The sequence below is a fragment of the Schistocerca gregaria genome, chromosome 3 (genome assembly GCF_023897955.1).
Source record: "Schistocerca gregaria isolate iqSchGreg1 chromosome 3, iqSchGreg1.2, whole genome shotgun sequence".
Classification (NCBI taxonomy): domain Eukaryota; kingdom Metazoa; phylum Arthropoda; class Insecta; order Orthoptera; family Acrididae; genus Schistocerca; species Schistocerca gregaria.
Window position 1 is genome coordinate 723343597 of NC_064922.1, and position 15746 is coordinate 723359342.

Sequence of the window (15746 nt, forward strand, 5' to 3'; positions counted from 1 at the left end):
GACTAACTCATTTAAATCAAGGTAGTCTACTGAACGTGGCTATAAAACGCATACCTGGGGGTGGAAAGGCAGCAAAGAAGTAACATACAGATGCTGCACAGTTAAACTCACTTCTTGCAGGCCTCAGCAGTTGTGCTAAGCAAAAACTGGATGAGAACTGAGGGGAACACAGCAGGAAGAGGTATACTGCAGAGGAATATGTTGTGGCTATTACAGTGGACTTGGTTGGTGATAATATCCACATAAAGAAATTTGCTAAGGTAATTAAGATCTATTACAGTAAACAAATGCTTTCACATGTGGCCCTGGTAGTCAGGGATGGGACAGGAAATGTCCTCAGCAGGTCAACAGTGCAAGTCTTCCACATGAATACAAGCCATGTGTCAGATTGACTGACTGATAGGGATGAATCAAGATGTTTCATATTTAGGGTGGGCAATGGATCACTTTGGGGAAGGTGGGGTGGATTATGGCTAGGATTTTTCTCATTTCTGGACATTGTCAGTAGTTAAGTAAGTAAGTTGATAGTGTGTGTTCTTTTGCAGCTGGTTCACAGCACATGCAGTTGCAGGCAAAAATAGCTGTCTACAGAGCTGTGACAATGAGGCATTGACACAGATGTTTACAAAATTTTATTACATGATTGGGTATGCACACAAAGTTGCCACACCAAGGCCATTACAACTAAGTGATCTTATGCCGTATCAACAGCAGTATATTCAGCATACTGGTCAAGGGATTTCTTCTCACTGCAGATTTGCTGGCTGTAGGTGGCAGCAGGACTACAGGAGAAATTTAAGTATGGAAGAGATGCCACATAAACATGTGTTACAATAATCACCAATGTACCATATCCCTACCTTAAAATACAGGGAGTGAAAGGTTAGTTAAAACTTTTATAAACGGCAGACTGCTGTTTTAAGAGTTTAGTATATGGGATGCAATGGTTGACAAGGGAGTGACAGGTTTGTAACTTATCTTCAATGTTACTGTAACTGTAAACTGAGCAAGCAGTGAAGGAAACTAAACAAATTTGGAAAGGGAATTAAAGTTCAGGGAAACAAACTTAGAAATTTGCCACTGATGCTGGAATTCAGGCAGACACATGAGTGATGACAAATAGAATGGTATACAGTATCTCTTGGAAAGACCCCAAGAAGAGAGAAACAGTAAAATAAAGGCAGTAGAATGTGATCTAACTGAAGCACCCAATTATGGGGAATATAGCCAGGGAAACTAGAAATAGATGAGTCTAGGTAAATGGACAGCAAAATCAATGACAGCTACAGCAAAATCAATGACAGCTGCAGCAGAATATAAAATGAATGGCTTTATCAAGAAAAGCCCTTATGAAACAGGAATTTCTTAACACCCAGTACACACATAAAAAATTAGGAATTCCTTTCTTGATGTTTTATCATCTAAGTGAAATTTCAGACAAGGAAATACAAGCTTTGAAAATGTGCTACAGAAGAATGCTAAAGATGAGATGGGTAGATTGAGAGAAGTGGAGATATGAATCTCATAGGATAAAGAAATTTACAGCATAACTTTACTGGAAAAACGTATTCTTCACTGGCCACATCCTTAGTCATCAAGGGGAAAGACAAAGGCATGAATAGAATAAGCAGGTTAAAAAAAGGTGTACGTTGCATTAGTTATTCGGAGATGAAGGGGGATGCACAGAAGCAGCTTTGGCAGGGAGCTGCATGGAACATATACTCACTCTTAAGATCACAATACCAACCACAATGCCAATTATTAAACGTCTTCATATAATTCAGTGTGGCTTTGTGAAAATTAATAGAAGCTACTTTAAATATAATTCCATGGTTTACTGAACTTTTACCTCATTCAGTAGATTGTTCTGTAAAAGCCTATGAAATTATGGCTGTACTACAGTCTGACCAAAGATTTCAGCACAACCCTAAATTTCTTGAGGAGGAAGAATTATCTGTGTAATAACTACAGTGCATCACATTTATTACATGTTTACTATGTAGTTTCTATACTAACCCATCTCTGTTCTGCTGTTCCTTTGTGTCCTTTTTGATTGGTGTCAATCCAAGTTGGTTGACTTGCACTCCCTGATCCATTGTTGGTGACTTGCGTGTAAGCAATAGTGGTGTTGTTGGTCTGGAACCTCCCGTCAGAAGATCTAGGAAAGAAACTGAAATCTGGAACGTTTTGCACTATTCTATCTCAATGAACCAAGAAGCAAGATACAGTGATATTCCTCGAGATGATTTAATTTTACTAACATGACTAAGTAGTAAAATTTAAAAAATAAAAATTGGAATTTCATTTGTTATATCTAATGTGACATTTTCAAAATGGTCAGTTCAGCAAATACGTAAGAGGCGGTTAACAATGTTTAATCCTCAGAGTTCCTGTATTGAATCCACCGAGTACCTGATGAAATAATATTTGGCATGAATAAATGTGAGTTTTACAGTACTGGTAGGAACACCAACACAGCCCACAAAATTGTTCAGTCTTCCACAACAAAGCTGTCACTGATTGTAAAGCTAATGTAAAGTAGTGGATGTACACTATGTTACAGTGTCCTTTCCCAGGCATGGTGGTAATATTCTGGACAAATGTCTGCAACCAAGGAAGCAGGTTAAAAAACACACACACACACACACACACACACACACACACACACACACACACACACACACACCTCCTTTGGAGACTGAATTATTATCTGTTCACTCATCTACACTGTCTTTAAGGGCAAACTTAATTTTTTGTCCTATTGGATGTAAATAACCTGTACTACACAAGATGTGAACAGAGGAAGAGCAAATTCACACTGCTTGCAGCTTGGCCTCATTGATTTTAATTAATGTTATGGGCAGATATAATTTTTGCTAGGATTTTCATGTGTCCAATGACAACTGAACACAGAGCACTTCTTAAGAATCACATTCTTTGCTTCAAATATCGTATCTCTGGAATATCACGTAACCAAGCTTGCTATTATGTGGGCAAATTTCAAAAATTAAACAGTGCAGTAAAGTTAAGAATTTTTGTGAAGTCTTGAGGTTAAAGTTTTTCCGCTTACAAAGCAGCCTCTCCGATTATTACATTTGTATCCACTACAAACACCTACATTTGTATCCACTACAAACACATTTTAGAAGGATTCTAGTGAACATTAAATACTTCCATTACCTTTTTAACTCTATAATGAAGCCACTGACAAATCTACAACTGTAATTACTGGAGAAGACAACATGAACAGTGGTATGAACTTGATTGGTTATGAATCACTACATAAGGGGCTGAAGGTAACATTTTTTAATCTTAACGTTATCTTTTAATATGAGCTACTGAATGACATACAGATTTCAACATATTAACTACACACTTTAAACAGACAATTTTCTAGAATAAACTGTGCTGCCTTTTCCATTAAAAATTACTTAGAATATACAGAAACAATAAACAAAATAATTCAATTCTGCAAAGAATTTGTGAAAAATTGTTACTAAAGTGTGAAAAAATTCATGGATGCTGAACACAACACGGAAAGGTATTTTTTCCTTTAAGTTATGATTGGAAGTATACAAAGACTGTTAATGGATATTTCAGACTTCTTATTCATTGATGCCGTTACATGAAAGTTACTTTTGTTGGTATTACTTTTCAAGCAGAGAAAAAATTACCAATTTTTGATTTACACAAAGAATGGTAGTCCTCAGGACTTCAGCCTTGCTTACACAATTTTGTAACTTCAGCTTGCTGCAGTCTTTCTTAAAAACTTATAGAAAGTAAGAACTCAGTGCCAAGACCAGAATTAAAATTCAAGAACTAGTTTTGATTGCTATCTGCAACCAACTTCATATCTATTACATGTAGGAGACATAGCCTAAGAAAATTATTCTACAATTGAGTAGTATACAAAGACAATGTACAACAACTGAGCAAAAATAATGGGGATCCAATTGTACATGTAAAAGTAAAAATTTTAAAGTCACTTTACAGTGTAGTATAAACAAAGTTGATGCTTATCAAGTAAAATACTGTTCAAAAATATGGAAACAATTAGCTGTAGTCATGCAACAACATGCATTCATAATTACCACAGAAATAACAGTACATGGTTGAAAACATCACCATGAGCAAGCCCGATTGTAGACCTTTCAAAAGAACTGCAGACCAGAAATCTCAAAAACTTAAGCATTCATCCAAATGGATTTAAAAAATATAAAGATAAGAACAGCATAAAGATTACAAGGTAGGGATCCGTGTTACCTTCTGAACTGGCAACATCCACCTGTGGGAAGCAAATGTTATGTAATTGCAATTAATTCATGAATAAATTGAAGCCGCTTATGCTGAAGGCCAATTAATTTCAAAAACATGTAAGTAACATGGAATGAAGTTAAAAACTAAGACAAGAAAGCTGCCTTATATAGATTATTGGCAATGTGCCATACATAAAAGAGCATAAGAGTGTCAGTTGATAGAAACATCTAAGTACAGCATAGTGCAAAAAAGGAACACACGGTAAGTTTCCAGGTTGGAGGTCATAGGAAATTGTCCAGTTGCTTGAGTAGAAGTTTGATCAAAAGCTCATTACTTCCACTAGTATACATGTATTATCAAGAGACCATTACACGCAATAGTCCCAAACTCAGTTCTGCAGCTGTAAACATACAGGCCACAAAGTTTGTAGTAATTTTATTATAAAGTTAAGTGATAGTCAAAGTGAGAGGTGAATACCAAACCCTGGCTTATTCAAGAATGACCCTGTGTGGCATACAATTCAATCTTTATACAGTATGTAGGAACTGCAAGGATAATATGAGAACACTTCACACTACCAGTCTGAAAAGACCTGTCATTATGCAAGGGCACCTACTGGCGAACTGAAATAGCGAATACAGGCAATAGATGGCATGGGAGCACTTTCACTTACGACTGACTGTGTCTTACATATACTGCAAAGGAACATAGTAAAGATGGCTAAAAGTGATTTTAATATCTAACATACACCTAAAGTAATATTGCTGATGTCATTAATGCCTTATCACACCCACAGCAGTATAAACTGTCTTATTTCCATTCCACGATTCATCGTCTGTAGTAGCTTCTGAAACTGAAATTTCCACTGTTCCAATGGCTATAAAACATCTGATGTCACAAACTGTTCCAGAAAGATAAAGAAAAAAAAATAGGCCAGAATAATACCTTCCTGCATGTCGAAAGTGATGTTATTGAGAAGGTTAAATTTACAGCTATGATGTACAATGATCATGTCACAAGAAACTGAGCAGTGTTTCTGCAAAATGGCTGTTGGGATTTGTATGTAGACTAACTCAAAACACACCAGATAGAGCCAAAGCCTAGCAAGTTCCATAAATTGGGTATACACAATACGAACTGCAATGATTGTGACAGTAACTATATTGGCCAGACAGGCAGAGGGCACAACTACTCTAAAAACATCCTTTGGTTCGCATATTACTAATGAGATATGGTACAAGACGTTACTTAAGGATAGAAATATTACTTGATGTGCCAGGAAGAATACTAAGAATTGGAGGTTTATTCCAGCATGAAGAAAGCCCCAGGTAAAGTTTCAAACGACCGAAAGTGTTCGGCAAGAATTATTTCTTTGGTATCTACAATGAAATGTCACAGAGTAAGAAGTCGTCGCTGATCTGTGACTAGACATCTAAGCAGTCACAACACTGCTGCTCTCATCTGCCATCTAGCTGTGCCTGCCCTCAGTGCTGCTTCCTGCTTCACATCAGGTGGTATTCATCACCATCAGCTGTCACCTCATCTCAACCAATATTTTGAATTTCATTGTTGAATTACACACACAAAGTTATTATTTTATCTACAGTCAGTGTTATGTCAATCTTTGTAAATGCAAGTGCTCCTGTGCCATGTGTCAAGATTTGGCTACTTCAGTTGGCCAGTAGCTGCCCTTGCATAGTTCAGTGTTTTGAAGTACCTTTCAGACTGGTGGCACACAGAATTCTCTTATTATCCTTCAGTGTGTACATACTTTATGAAGATAGCAATGTCACATGCTATGCAGAATCATTCTTATGTAAGCCAGGGTATGGTATTTTCTTCTCATTTTATGACTTGATAAAATAGCTTTACTACAAAATTACTACAAACTCTATGGCTTCTATATTTGCAGCAACAGAACAGCTGACAGTTTTTGGAACCATTGCATACACTGCTCTCATAATCCCTGTTATACTATTGCAAGTAATGGGCTTGCGATCAAACTTTTACTCCTGCAACTGAAATTTCTGTATGCGGTTCATATTTTTAGTGCTACTCTGTTTAGTTGTTTTCATCAATTGACTCATATGATCCACCTTTTAAAGATGACATTTCCAGTTATCTGTATAAGGCAGCTTCCCTGTCTTTCAGTTTTTAACTTCCCTGATTTTTACAGTTTTGAAATTAGTTGGCCTTAAGCATAAGCTTCTTCAGCTTATTCCTGAATTAATGCAATTACATAGCACCTGCTTCCTACATATGACAAGGTGCTGGTTCACAAGGTAACATCGATTTGTCTATCTTTATGCCAATATTATCCTTATATTTTAAAATCCATTTGAACAAACACTAAGCTTTTCACGATTTTTGGTATGCGATTCTTTTGACAGGTCTACAACCTGGCTTGCTCACAGTGAGATTTTTAACTATGTACTGTTATTGTGGTAATTATGAAGGCATGTTTTTGTGTGACTACAGCTAACAATCCTTTCCAATGCTTATTCACTGTCTTTTCATATTTTGAACACTATGTTACCAGATAATCATTACCACATTTTATATTACACTTAAGTGGCTTTGTCAAATTTTCACTTTTACATCTGAAATTGGCTCCCCATTATTTCTGCTCAGGTGTTTTACACTGTCTTTGTATACTACTTGATTGTAGAATGATTTTCTTGGGCTATGTTTCCTACATGTGTTACAGATAGTAACAAACTAGCTACCAAATCTGAATTGTGAAAGGAAAACTGCAATCTAGGCATTGAAAGTCTTTACTTTTTAAAAAAAGTTATTTATTAAACCACATAAAGATAACTTTCTCCCCCCCCCCCCTCCCCACTGCCACCCATGTTAGACTTCACTGATATGTTACTTAAATTTGAACATCCTGAAAACTCCATTGTGTTGCACAGTTAGTAACGACATCTGGCACTGAGAACCATAAGGGTCAAAGCAGAGGATGTTTTGAGAAAAATGGGTCTTTCTGAAAAATCATTTACAGAAACTACACATCTCACAGGTGTGAAATGCTTTTTAACTAAGTTTCAACTTTCTATACTTACTATGAAAAAATAAAGTAGCTACTTCATGTTAAGAAATACTAATTAATATTTTACATAATATTTGTTAATATTAATTTACAAACTTTCCACTTATATGCTAGTTACAATAGTTCCTTACAGTTGTGAAGTTTGTAAATAATATGAAACACAATTTTAGTCCCTACAGTTCTTGTGATGTCCACTACAGCTGCGGAGGACAGGGGTCCGCATTGCCGGGAACCAGGTTTCCTGGAGGGCAATGCAGGAAGCAGGTGTGAAGCTTCATAGTTGCTTTAGCTCAGCCTGGTGGTGGAAAAAACCACAGCAATTCCACTGGAGGATATCATGAGGCTGGGAAGGCATGAAGCATTCATTCAAGGAGGCAGGTTATGGCTCAGGGTCACCTGCTGCCACCAATTTAGTATTTTTATCCATTCCTATTGTGGATGAGGCATCAGTGAGAGCCAAGTCTTCAGGGGAGACAGATCTCCACCTCATACACAGGTGCAGGACTAGTAGGGAGTGGTGGTGTTTGAGCCACCAGAGGGTCCTTAACAGACTTCTTTGTTTGCTTGCCCTCTCACTTCTCTTTAGGTACTTGCTGGGAAGACCTCTCTGAAGTATCTTCAGACACTGAGAAGACTGAAGCTCTTCTTCCAGCAGCTTTTGGCTCCTTCAGCCAATGGCAAATGTCTGCTGTGGCGTTAGGGGGGACACTGGGAGAGAGGGTCCCAAGGGATCCTTCTGCGCCAGAGGAGGCTGTTGGCTTCTCTGGTTGGAGTGAGGGGACCCATGTCCCCTTGCATTTGGGAGGGGGGGGGGGGGGGGGGGCAGGAGCTTGCTCCCAAAGCTGGTACTTTGGAAGCAACTAAAGGAGATTTTCCCCTTACCACCAATGGGTAGATATTCTGGAGGCCTGGAGGGCCCACTGTTCAAGGTACAGTGTGTGGTACAACTGGTACTTGCTATGGCAATAGTAATGTAGCTGCAGTGTATGAGGATGTAAATCAAACAGGGTGTAATCATTCAAATTTACATTTAGCCACTTGGCAAGCCAACCAGTCCAGGATCTTTCACACCACGATTTTCCACTCCTTTTGGAGTACTGGGCAGTCGGGCAAGCAGGGGGAGTGCTGCTCTCCGCAATTGATACAAGTGGGAGGTGGTGCACAGGATGTATCTGGATGCAGTGGACATCCAGAGTCTCAACATGTGGTGCTGGAAGGGCAGCGGGAAAACGTGTCTGAATTTCTAGCACTTAAAGCACCGAATAGGGGGAGGGACATAAGGTTTAACATCACAGTGTTAAGCCATCACATTTACCTTCTCAGGCAATGAATCAGCCTCAAACGCAAAGATGAAGGCACCAGTAGCAGCTCTGTTTTTGGATCCCCTGTAAACACACCAGATGAAATGAACACCCCGATGTTCTACCAGGTGTACCAGTATGAAATGAGCATTAACATACAAATGTGTCGATAGGGAACATTTGTTGGGAACGAGCCTTAATTTTTTTGTTTGGTTGGTATGGCCTCTGTCAAAGATGTTTAGTATACATCAAATCATGGAACAAACAGCATCGTATGTTTTCACCATCTTAAACATGTCAAATTTTGTACCAGAAAGTGATTTGCGGGAAGCATTAATTTTTTGTTTTCATTTGAAAAGAAGTGCTGCAGAGTCACATCGAATGCTTGTCGAGGCATATGGTGATCACACTATCAGAAGCAACATGCAAGAGACTGTTGAAACAGTTCAGAAACAATGATTTTGATATAAGAAATGAAGAACGTGGAAGACCACCAAAATAGTTCGAAGACACCGAATTGCAAGCAACATTGGATGAAGATGAGACAGTCAGAAGCAAATGGCAGCAATGCTAAATGTTGCACAATTTCTCACCATTTGAAAGCTATGGGAAAGATCCAAAAGTGTGGAAAATGGGTGCCATATGAATTGAATGAAAGACAGATGGAAAACTGAAAACCATTTCTCAAATGTGGCTTCAAAGACATGAAAGAAAAACTATTTTGCATCGAACTGTTACTGATTATGAAAAATTGATTTATTTTAAGAATTCTAAATGGGAAAAATCATGGGTTAATCCCGGACAACCATCAACATCGACTGGAAAACCAGGTCGATTCAGCAAGAAGAATGGTCTGTGTGTGGTGGGATCAGAAAGGTATGGTGTATCATGAGCTTCTAGAAACGCGGTGAAACTAAATACTAATTGCTGCAGATAACAAATGATCAATTTGAACTATGCATTGATCGAAAAACAGAATGGGCCAGAAGACATGGCAAAGTAATTTTTCTACACGACAAAGCACCTGCACACAAAGCAAGACTGGTTCAGGATACAATCAAAGCAAAACTGGTTCAGGATACAAACAAACACTTGGCTGCGGGGTGCTACCCAACCCGCCATGTTCAGACACTGCCTCTTCCGACTACCATTTTTCTTATCAATGGGACACGCATTGGCTGAGGAACACTTCGATTCCTATGAGGAAATCGAAAATTGGGTGTCTGATTGGTTTGCTTCAAGAGACGAATATTTCTATTGGCGTGGTGTCCACAAATTGCCAGAAAGGTGGTCAAATTGTATTGAAAGCAATTGTCAGTACTTTGAATAAAATGTTTTTACTTTTCAATTCAAAATTAGTGTTTCATTTTCACAAAAACGCTCATTTCATACCGGTACACCTGGTAGATTGGAACAGAGCTCATCAGCAGGCTGCAACAGGAGGTCGCAATGGAAAATAATCTCCTGGACCATGCTGAGGCTTTTACAGGGAGTAATGGAAACAGGAGTATCACCCAGCCGCTGGCACGGTAGCTCAGTGTGTTCAGTCAGAGGTTAGCTGCCCTCTGTAATAAAAACTGAGTAAATCTATCAACGGCGAACTTAAACAGGTGTCTTATGACTGGTCGCAAGCAAGTAACGCCCGGGACTGGGCTGGGTATGCTGTCTGAATCAAGACTGCATCGCTTCTCATCTTAGACAGCAATGTCGCTTCCTTGAACTTATCGTCAAGATGTTCAACAAAAGATTGAGGCTTTGTAGGTACAAAGGAGTCCCCATCCATTCTGCTACACACTAAATACTGAAGCGAATATGGCTCTTCTTTCTGCAGCCCTACATTCCTCCCATGGTATAGCGAGGGGGAGAGATGATTTAGGGTCATATCGGTCAGCATTGTACTCAATCTTGCCTTATGGGACTGCTGGCACCTTATGATCACCAGCAAGATATGACTTAGTCCACTTCACTGCAGGTCATCCACCCTGATGCCACCCACTCCAATCAGAGCTCTGCCAACAGGTGCCACCAAGCCACAGAAAAGGCCACCTGGCATGAGGACCATTGCTAGGAGTCCTGATGCCCCAGGAAGAATGGCATCTACTCCAGCAAATGTGGGAGTTTACAGCTCAGGCCTAAGCAGTACGATACCTGTGTTGCCAGAAGGCTACCACCAGGCGCACATAAATCCAACACTGTCATGGGGTTGAGAAAGGGCAGGGGACAATGGAAGACGATGACAACCTGGAAGTGTCCTCACCCAAATAGTTGAAGTGCAGGTGGAGATGCAAAGCAATGACAAGAGGTTGAGTAGGTCGAATAAGGGCACTATGGATGACTTGTGCACCATGTAAGGCATCCTTCCCCATATGGCCCGCACTTCTGTAGAATTTGGAAAGTGGCAGGTCAAACCATAAAATCAGACCTGAACTTTTAGGGCCAAACAGTGTGTGACTCCTTTTAATCACCTCTTATAACAGGCAGGGATACCTCGGGGCCATTCTAGCCCCCAGACCCACAGGGGGGAGAGGAGCATGGGCTTAAACCCCATGTGACAACAGCAAAACCAACATTTGGGTCTCTTCCACAGCAGTCAGCAACACTGGAAAAAGAAATGGATGCTTCAACAGGGAATCAAAGGGGTGTAGTGCATTTCCTTACAACAAAAGGGGTGTGGAATATAAATTCACCAGATAATAGTGGAAGTGTACATTGTTATTTTGACATTCATGTCCAGGGCAATGGTTTCCACCAGAACTTGCCCATCTAATTGTGAGGGCACCCATCTGCTTGACAATTGTACCAATAATGCTGTGAGGCATTCCAGAAGATGGTTCATCAGCCAACAACATCCAAACGTCCTTATATTGCTAGTGCTATTTACCTCTATCCCTTCAATGGACAAGCATTGTCTGTGCATTTGTACCATTCTTTTGTCACTTTCCATTCCATGCACTCCCTCCATTGCCAGGAAATTAATTAAGCCCCTTTGCTCTCCTCTGAAGCCTCCAATTATGTTTTCAGCGTAACAGGGTGCAGTGGATGGTCAAATACATCCATGTGCTTGATCTGTGAAGTGCATTGATGTCATACTGGCAAGTTTGCAGCCTGTGCACTTACAGGGACCATATCTTCCACAGGCAATGGCATGAAGGTCCATTCTGTGGCTTTCATTTCACAGTGTCCAGCTCATTTATTTTTGAATGACCCTAATACTATTTTACATGTAACTGTGGCACCCTCCTTGCTTGGAAATCTCCACAACATTAAGTACTTATAGGCTGTGTTAAGACTGCAAGTCACAGAGCACTCGTCAGGAAATTCCAAATTTGTGCTTTCACTAGTTGTGGCAGAATGTTTCATTTCTGTTGTAAGAGCAGGTATGTGGAAGATAGGCACCTTCGTTACTGTAACATTGCAAAAGGAGCATAATCAAGGACTGCTTCACAGTTTCTCTTCTATTGGCTGAACCATACTGTAGTACCATTAGCAATTTTGTTCATGGAACTGTTGCCTGCACTTGTCGCACCAGTACATTCAAGTTTATCACAATAACATTTACAGTTAGGTCTTTATCAGACATATCTAATACAAAGTGAGCTGAGCAGTTATTAATCAAAATTGTTACCACAGTAAACAGGATGCATCAATAGCCATGTGTACGTAACATTTACTAAGGCAAGAAAAATTTACAGTCACAAGCATTTCTGATTAGTCTGTTCAGGGTGTTCCATGGCCATTGAGAATTAAGTCTGCAAAAAGAGCAAGGAAGTAAAAGTTTCCATAATAAGGCTTTGTCAATAAAAAACAGCACTGCCACAAAGCTAAATTTTCTTCCCCAATACTGTATTTATGAAGAGAAGATGAATAAAAATTCACTCACGTGGCTATGGCACTAGGTTGTTTAGCAAATTTATGGACGAAGGCTTGCAGGGTTGGTGAAAGAGCAAAATCACACAAAACTGTCAGTCCTCTAAGGGACACTGTTCTAACACATGACTGAACTGTCATGTGTTTAAGAAATGACAGCATATGCCATAGGAAGACAAACATTGCAGGAAGGCTCAATAACAAGTTGTCAGCCTATCTGTCTCCAAGGTGCTTCGCATGCTTTCTCCAGAATGAAAAGTACACCTATTAAGTCAGAAAATTGCAGCCCACAAAACATTCTGTGCAGACCACAGAGTATTCATTGTTTCATACACAATACATGGGGAGATGGTGTTTCCCACACAGGACAAATTTTCCTAACCCACCAAAAACTAGCGATTATTTCCAACAGTGTGCCATTTTTGTCAAGAGTCGCAGTGATGTGACAAAGTTAGCCTTTGTCTAACTGTTTGGTATTTCTTATCAAGCACAGAAGGTTTGGTGAGTACTAACCTAGTGGAGTGAATTCTTTGTGTAGCAGTTTCTTTCCAACAAATGCTGTGCAGTTATCAAAACTTATTTGCTGAAAACATTGACATATTTTAACATTAAAATCATTTCCAGGTCAATGACTACTAGCAAGAGCAAAAGAGGACAAGAGCAGGATCTTCAATGAACCATAAACAAAAATACTCTGCAAACAAAGAACTTTTTTCATTCAGTATCTGGAATAAATGTGTGTGCAATCCAATTTGAGGAGTACATATAGTAAGCAAGCATGCCTTTTATTGGTTGCAACAAAATCAAATACCTCCACAAAGTAAAGGAACACAGGACTGTTGTGCACCTAGCTCTGGATCTCATGGACAGAGGGATGGGAGTTCCCAGGCTCACCTTTTATTTTTACTATCCAAAAACATAAAGCATACAGCAACACCTAAGTTATTTAGAACAGATTGTAAAATGCATAGGGAAATAAGTATCATTTTGGCTGAATCTGAACTAGTGTTACAAGAGGATTTGCTGGCACAAAATTGTCTGGATCTCCTAATAGTCATGGATTAATTGAACACAATATAATTAGCACTTTAGTACATGCATATGCATGCATATGAACAGATACAAAGAATTATACATTTGTATAGAATTACAGAAAGTCTTACTTCTGCTTTGTGGATTATTTTTTTTTTTTTTTAAGAATGAAGAAACGGAGTCTGAGAAGTCCCATCCCTCTGTCCATTCCTGTGATCCAGAGCACCATACACAACAGCACACAGGTTAATGGTGTGTTCTTTGACTTTCTGTAGGCATTTAATGTTGTTCCTACTAATCAAGTACAAGCTTAATTTTCTCAACAGATATGCAACTGGATTAAGGACTTCGTTGTAGAAAGGACTCTACATGTACAGTGGAACCCTATTAGTGCAACTAATCCCATTTTCACTCACAGTACATTCATTTTGGTAGTCGAAGTCCCAATTATGCTAAACACATGTTAAAGTGATTTGTTTGTTTTCCGACTCCAGCTTAGTGCACTCCATTTTATTTGCAATATTTGGTCATTGTGACTTTCACCACAAAGAGTTGTCGAGAGTGATGGGAGTAGAACATTCACGGCTCCACGGAGAAGAAATGTACAGGCAGACAGTGCTATTCAGTGCCAACAACTTTGCAAGTAATAAAAACAATTTGCTATAACATGAATACAGTTTATAAAAACTTATCTGTATAGATAAAAATCTACTCGACAAGTGGCAGCAGAAAAAACAAAAGACTGTTGTGGTTGGGAAGTTTTGAGAGCCAGTGGCTCCTTAAGGCAGAAAGGTTGAAGGGAAGAAAGAAGGGTGAAGAGAAAGGACTGGAGACATCTGGGAAAAAGAGGTAGATTTCAGGGAAAGTCATCCAGAACTGCTGGTCAGGGGAGACTTACCGTATGGGATGAGAACGAAAGTGATTGTTGGGGACTGCATCGGATGAGACTTGTAAACTTGACAGCTTGAAAGAAGAAGACAGGGTAGTGTGCAAGACCGAGATTACTACTAGAACATCGTGCACAAGATAAGAGTGAAACGCTAAGGTAAACATGACATACAAAAGTATGTTCACATAGGTTGGCAGTACTGATGACTTCAGGCTTCTGAAGTGGCCAAACAATCTAAGTAGTGCATAATTCAGTCACCTTTGTTCATGTTTAACACAGAATTGTGGATAAAAATCTTAGATTGAGTCAAATGCTAAACAGCATTGGTTCATCATGTATAAAAAGGCAGAGAGAGTTAACAAATGAAGAAAGTTAAATTGTTCAAAAAGTGAAAAATTCACACATTGTGTCAATATTCCACAAAAACTTTGCATTCCTCGAACATTAAATACAATAGTGAGGAAGGAGGAAATGGCAAGCAAAATCAAGTGTGCAACAGTTTCAAAAACTGGAAAATTCACAACTGAAGTGGCTAAAACAAGCTCATATTTCAAACATTCCCATAGACAGTGTGTAGATTCGTGCTGAGTAAGTATCTTTGGCACAGTCTCACGGACTCCCTTGCAATAGTAGCATCAAAAGGTTCAAGAAAAGACAATCTGGTGTCAATTTGTTTAAGGTGAGACGAAGTGCCAAAATTCACACTTTTCAGTTACTGAAAAATACTCTTCCACTGATCACAGGTAAGTACTGTCCCAATAATATTTTCAATACAGATGAAACAGCTTTTTTCACTCTGAAGTTCATACGATAAAGATGCCATTGCAGAAAATTTCATATGGAAATGCCAACTGCTTTATTAGATTGCAATGAAAAACAGGAAAATTTGTGCCACTAATAATTAGAAAGGCGAAGAGTCCACAATGCTTCAGAAATATGCCAAAATCTCCAGGTCAAAACTTCTAATGCAAATGCATGGGTAACAACAACTTTATTACAACAATTATAGCATGTGTGGAATGGAAAGTTGCACTTTGGAAAAAGGGAAAATGTTTATTGACCTTTGTGCAGTCCATCCATCAGATACGTTTTATCTACATAATACATTTGTGTTTATCCTGCTAATTTTACAGGCTACCTTCAGCCACTAGACCAAAGCATTTTAAATGCCTAAAGCAAAAGTACAGGAAGATTCTTGTATAGAAGAGGCTAATTTATTCCACAATGAGAAAAGTTATCTTAGCACTACGCATTTTGTACGAAGTGCCTGGTATTCCACACAAGAAAGCACCATCTGACTACTTCAGGAAGGCTGGTTTTTCTCAGATACACTCAGATGACATGCGAG

The 15746-nt window shown here is 39.1% G+C and overlaps 1 protein-coding gene across 9 annotated transcripts in view; it reads right to left on the reverse strand.

The window, feature by feature from the left end:
• Positions 1–15746, reverse strand: part of LOC126356123 (protein LSM14 homolog A) — a 99437-nt gene that overhangs the window by 47665 nt on the left and 36026 nt on the right. For 6 of the 9 annotated variants that reach the window (XM_050006822.1, XM_050006824.1, XM_050006831.1 and 3 more), the window contains exon 4: positions 2017–2158. In XM_050006822.1, coding sequence (XP_049862779.1) covers positions 2017–2158 — 142 coding nt within the window. Of the gene's footprint in view, positions 1–2016; positions 2171–15746 lie in introns of all 9 variants that reach the window. The other 3 variants (XM_050006830.1, XM_050006827.1, XM_050006825.1) reach the window with 1 other exon arrangement.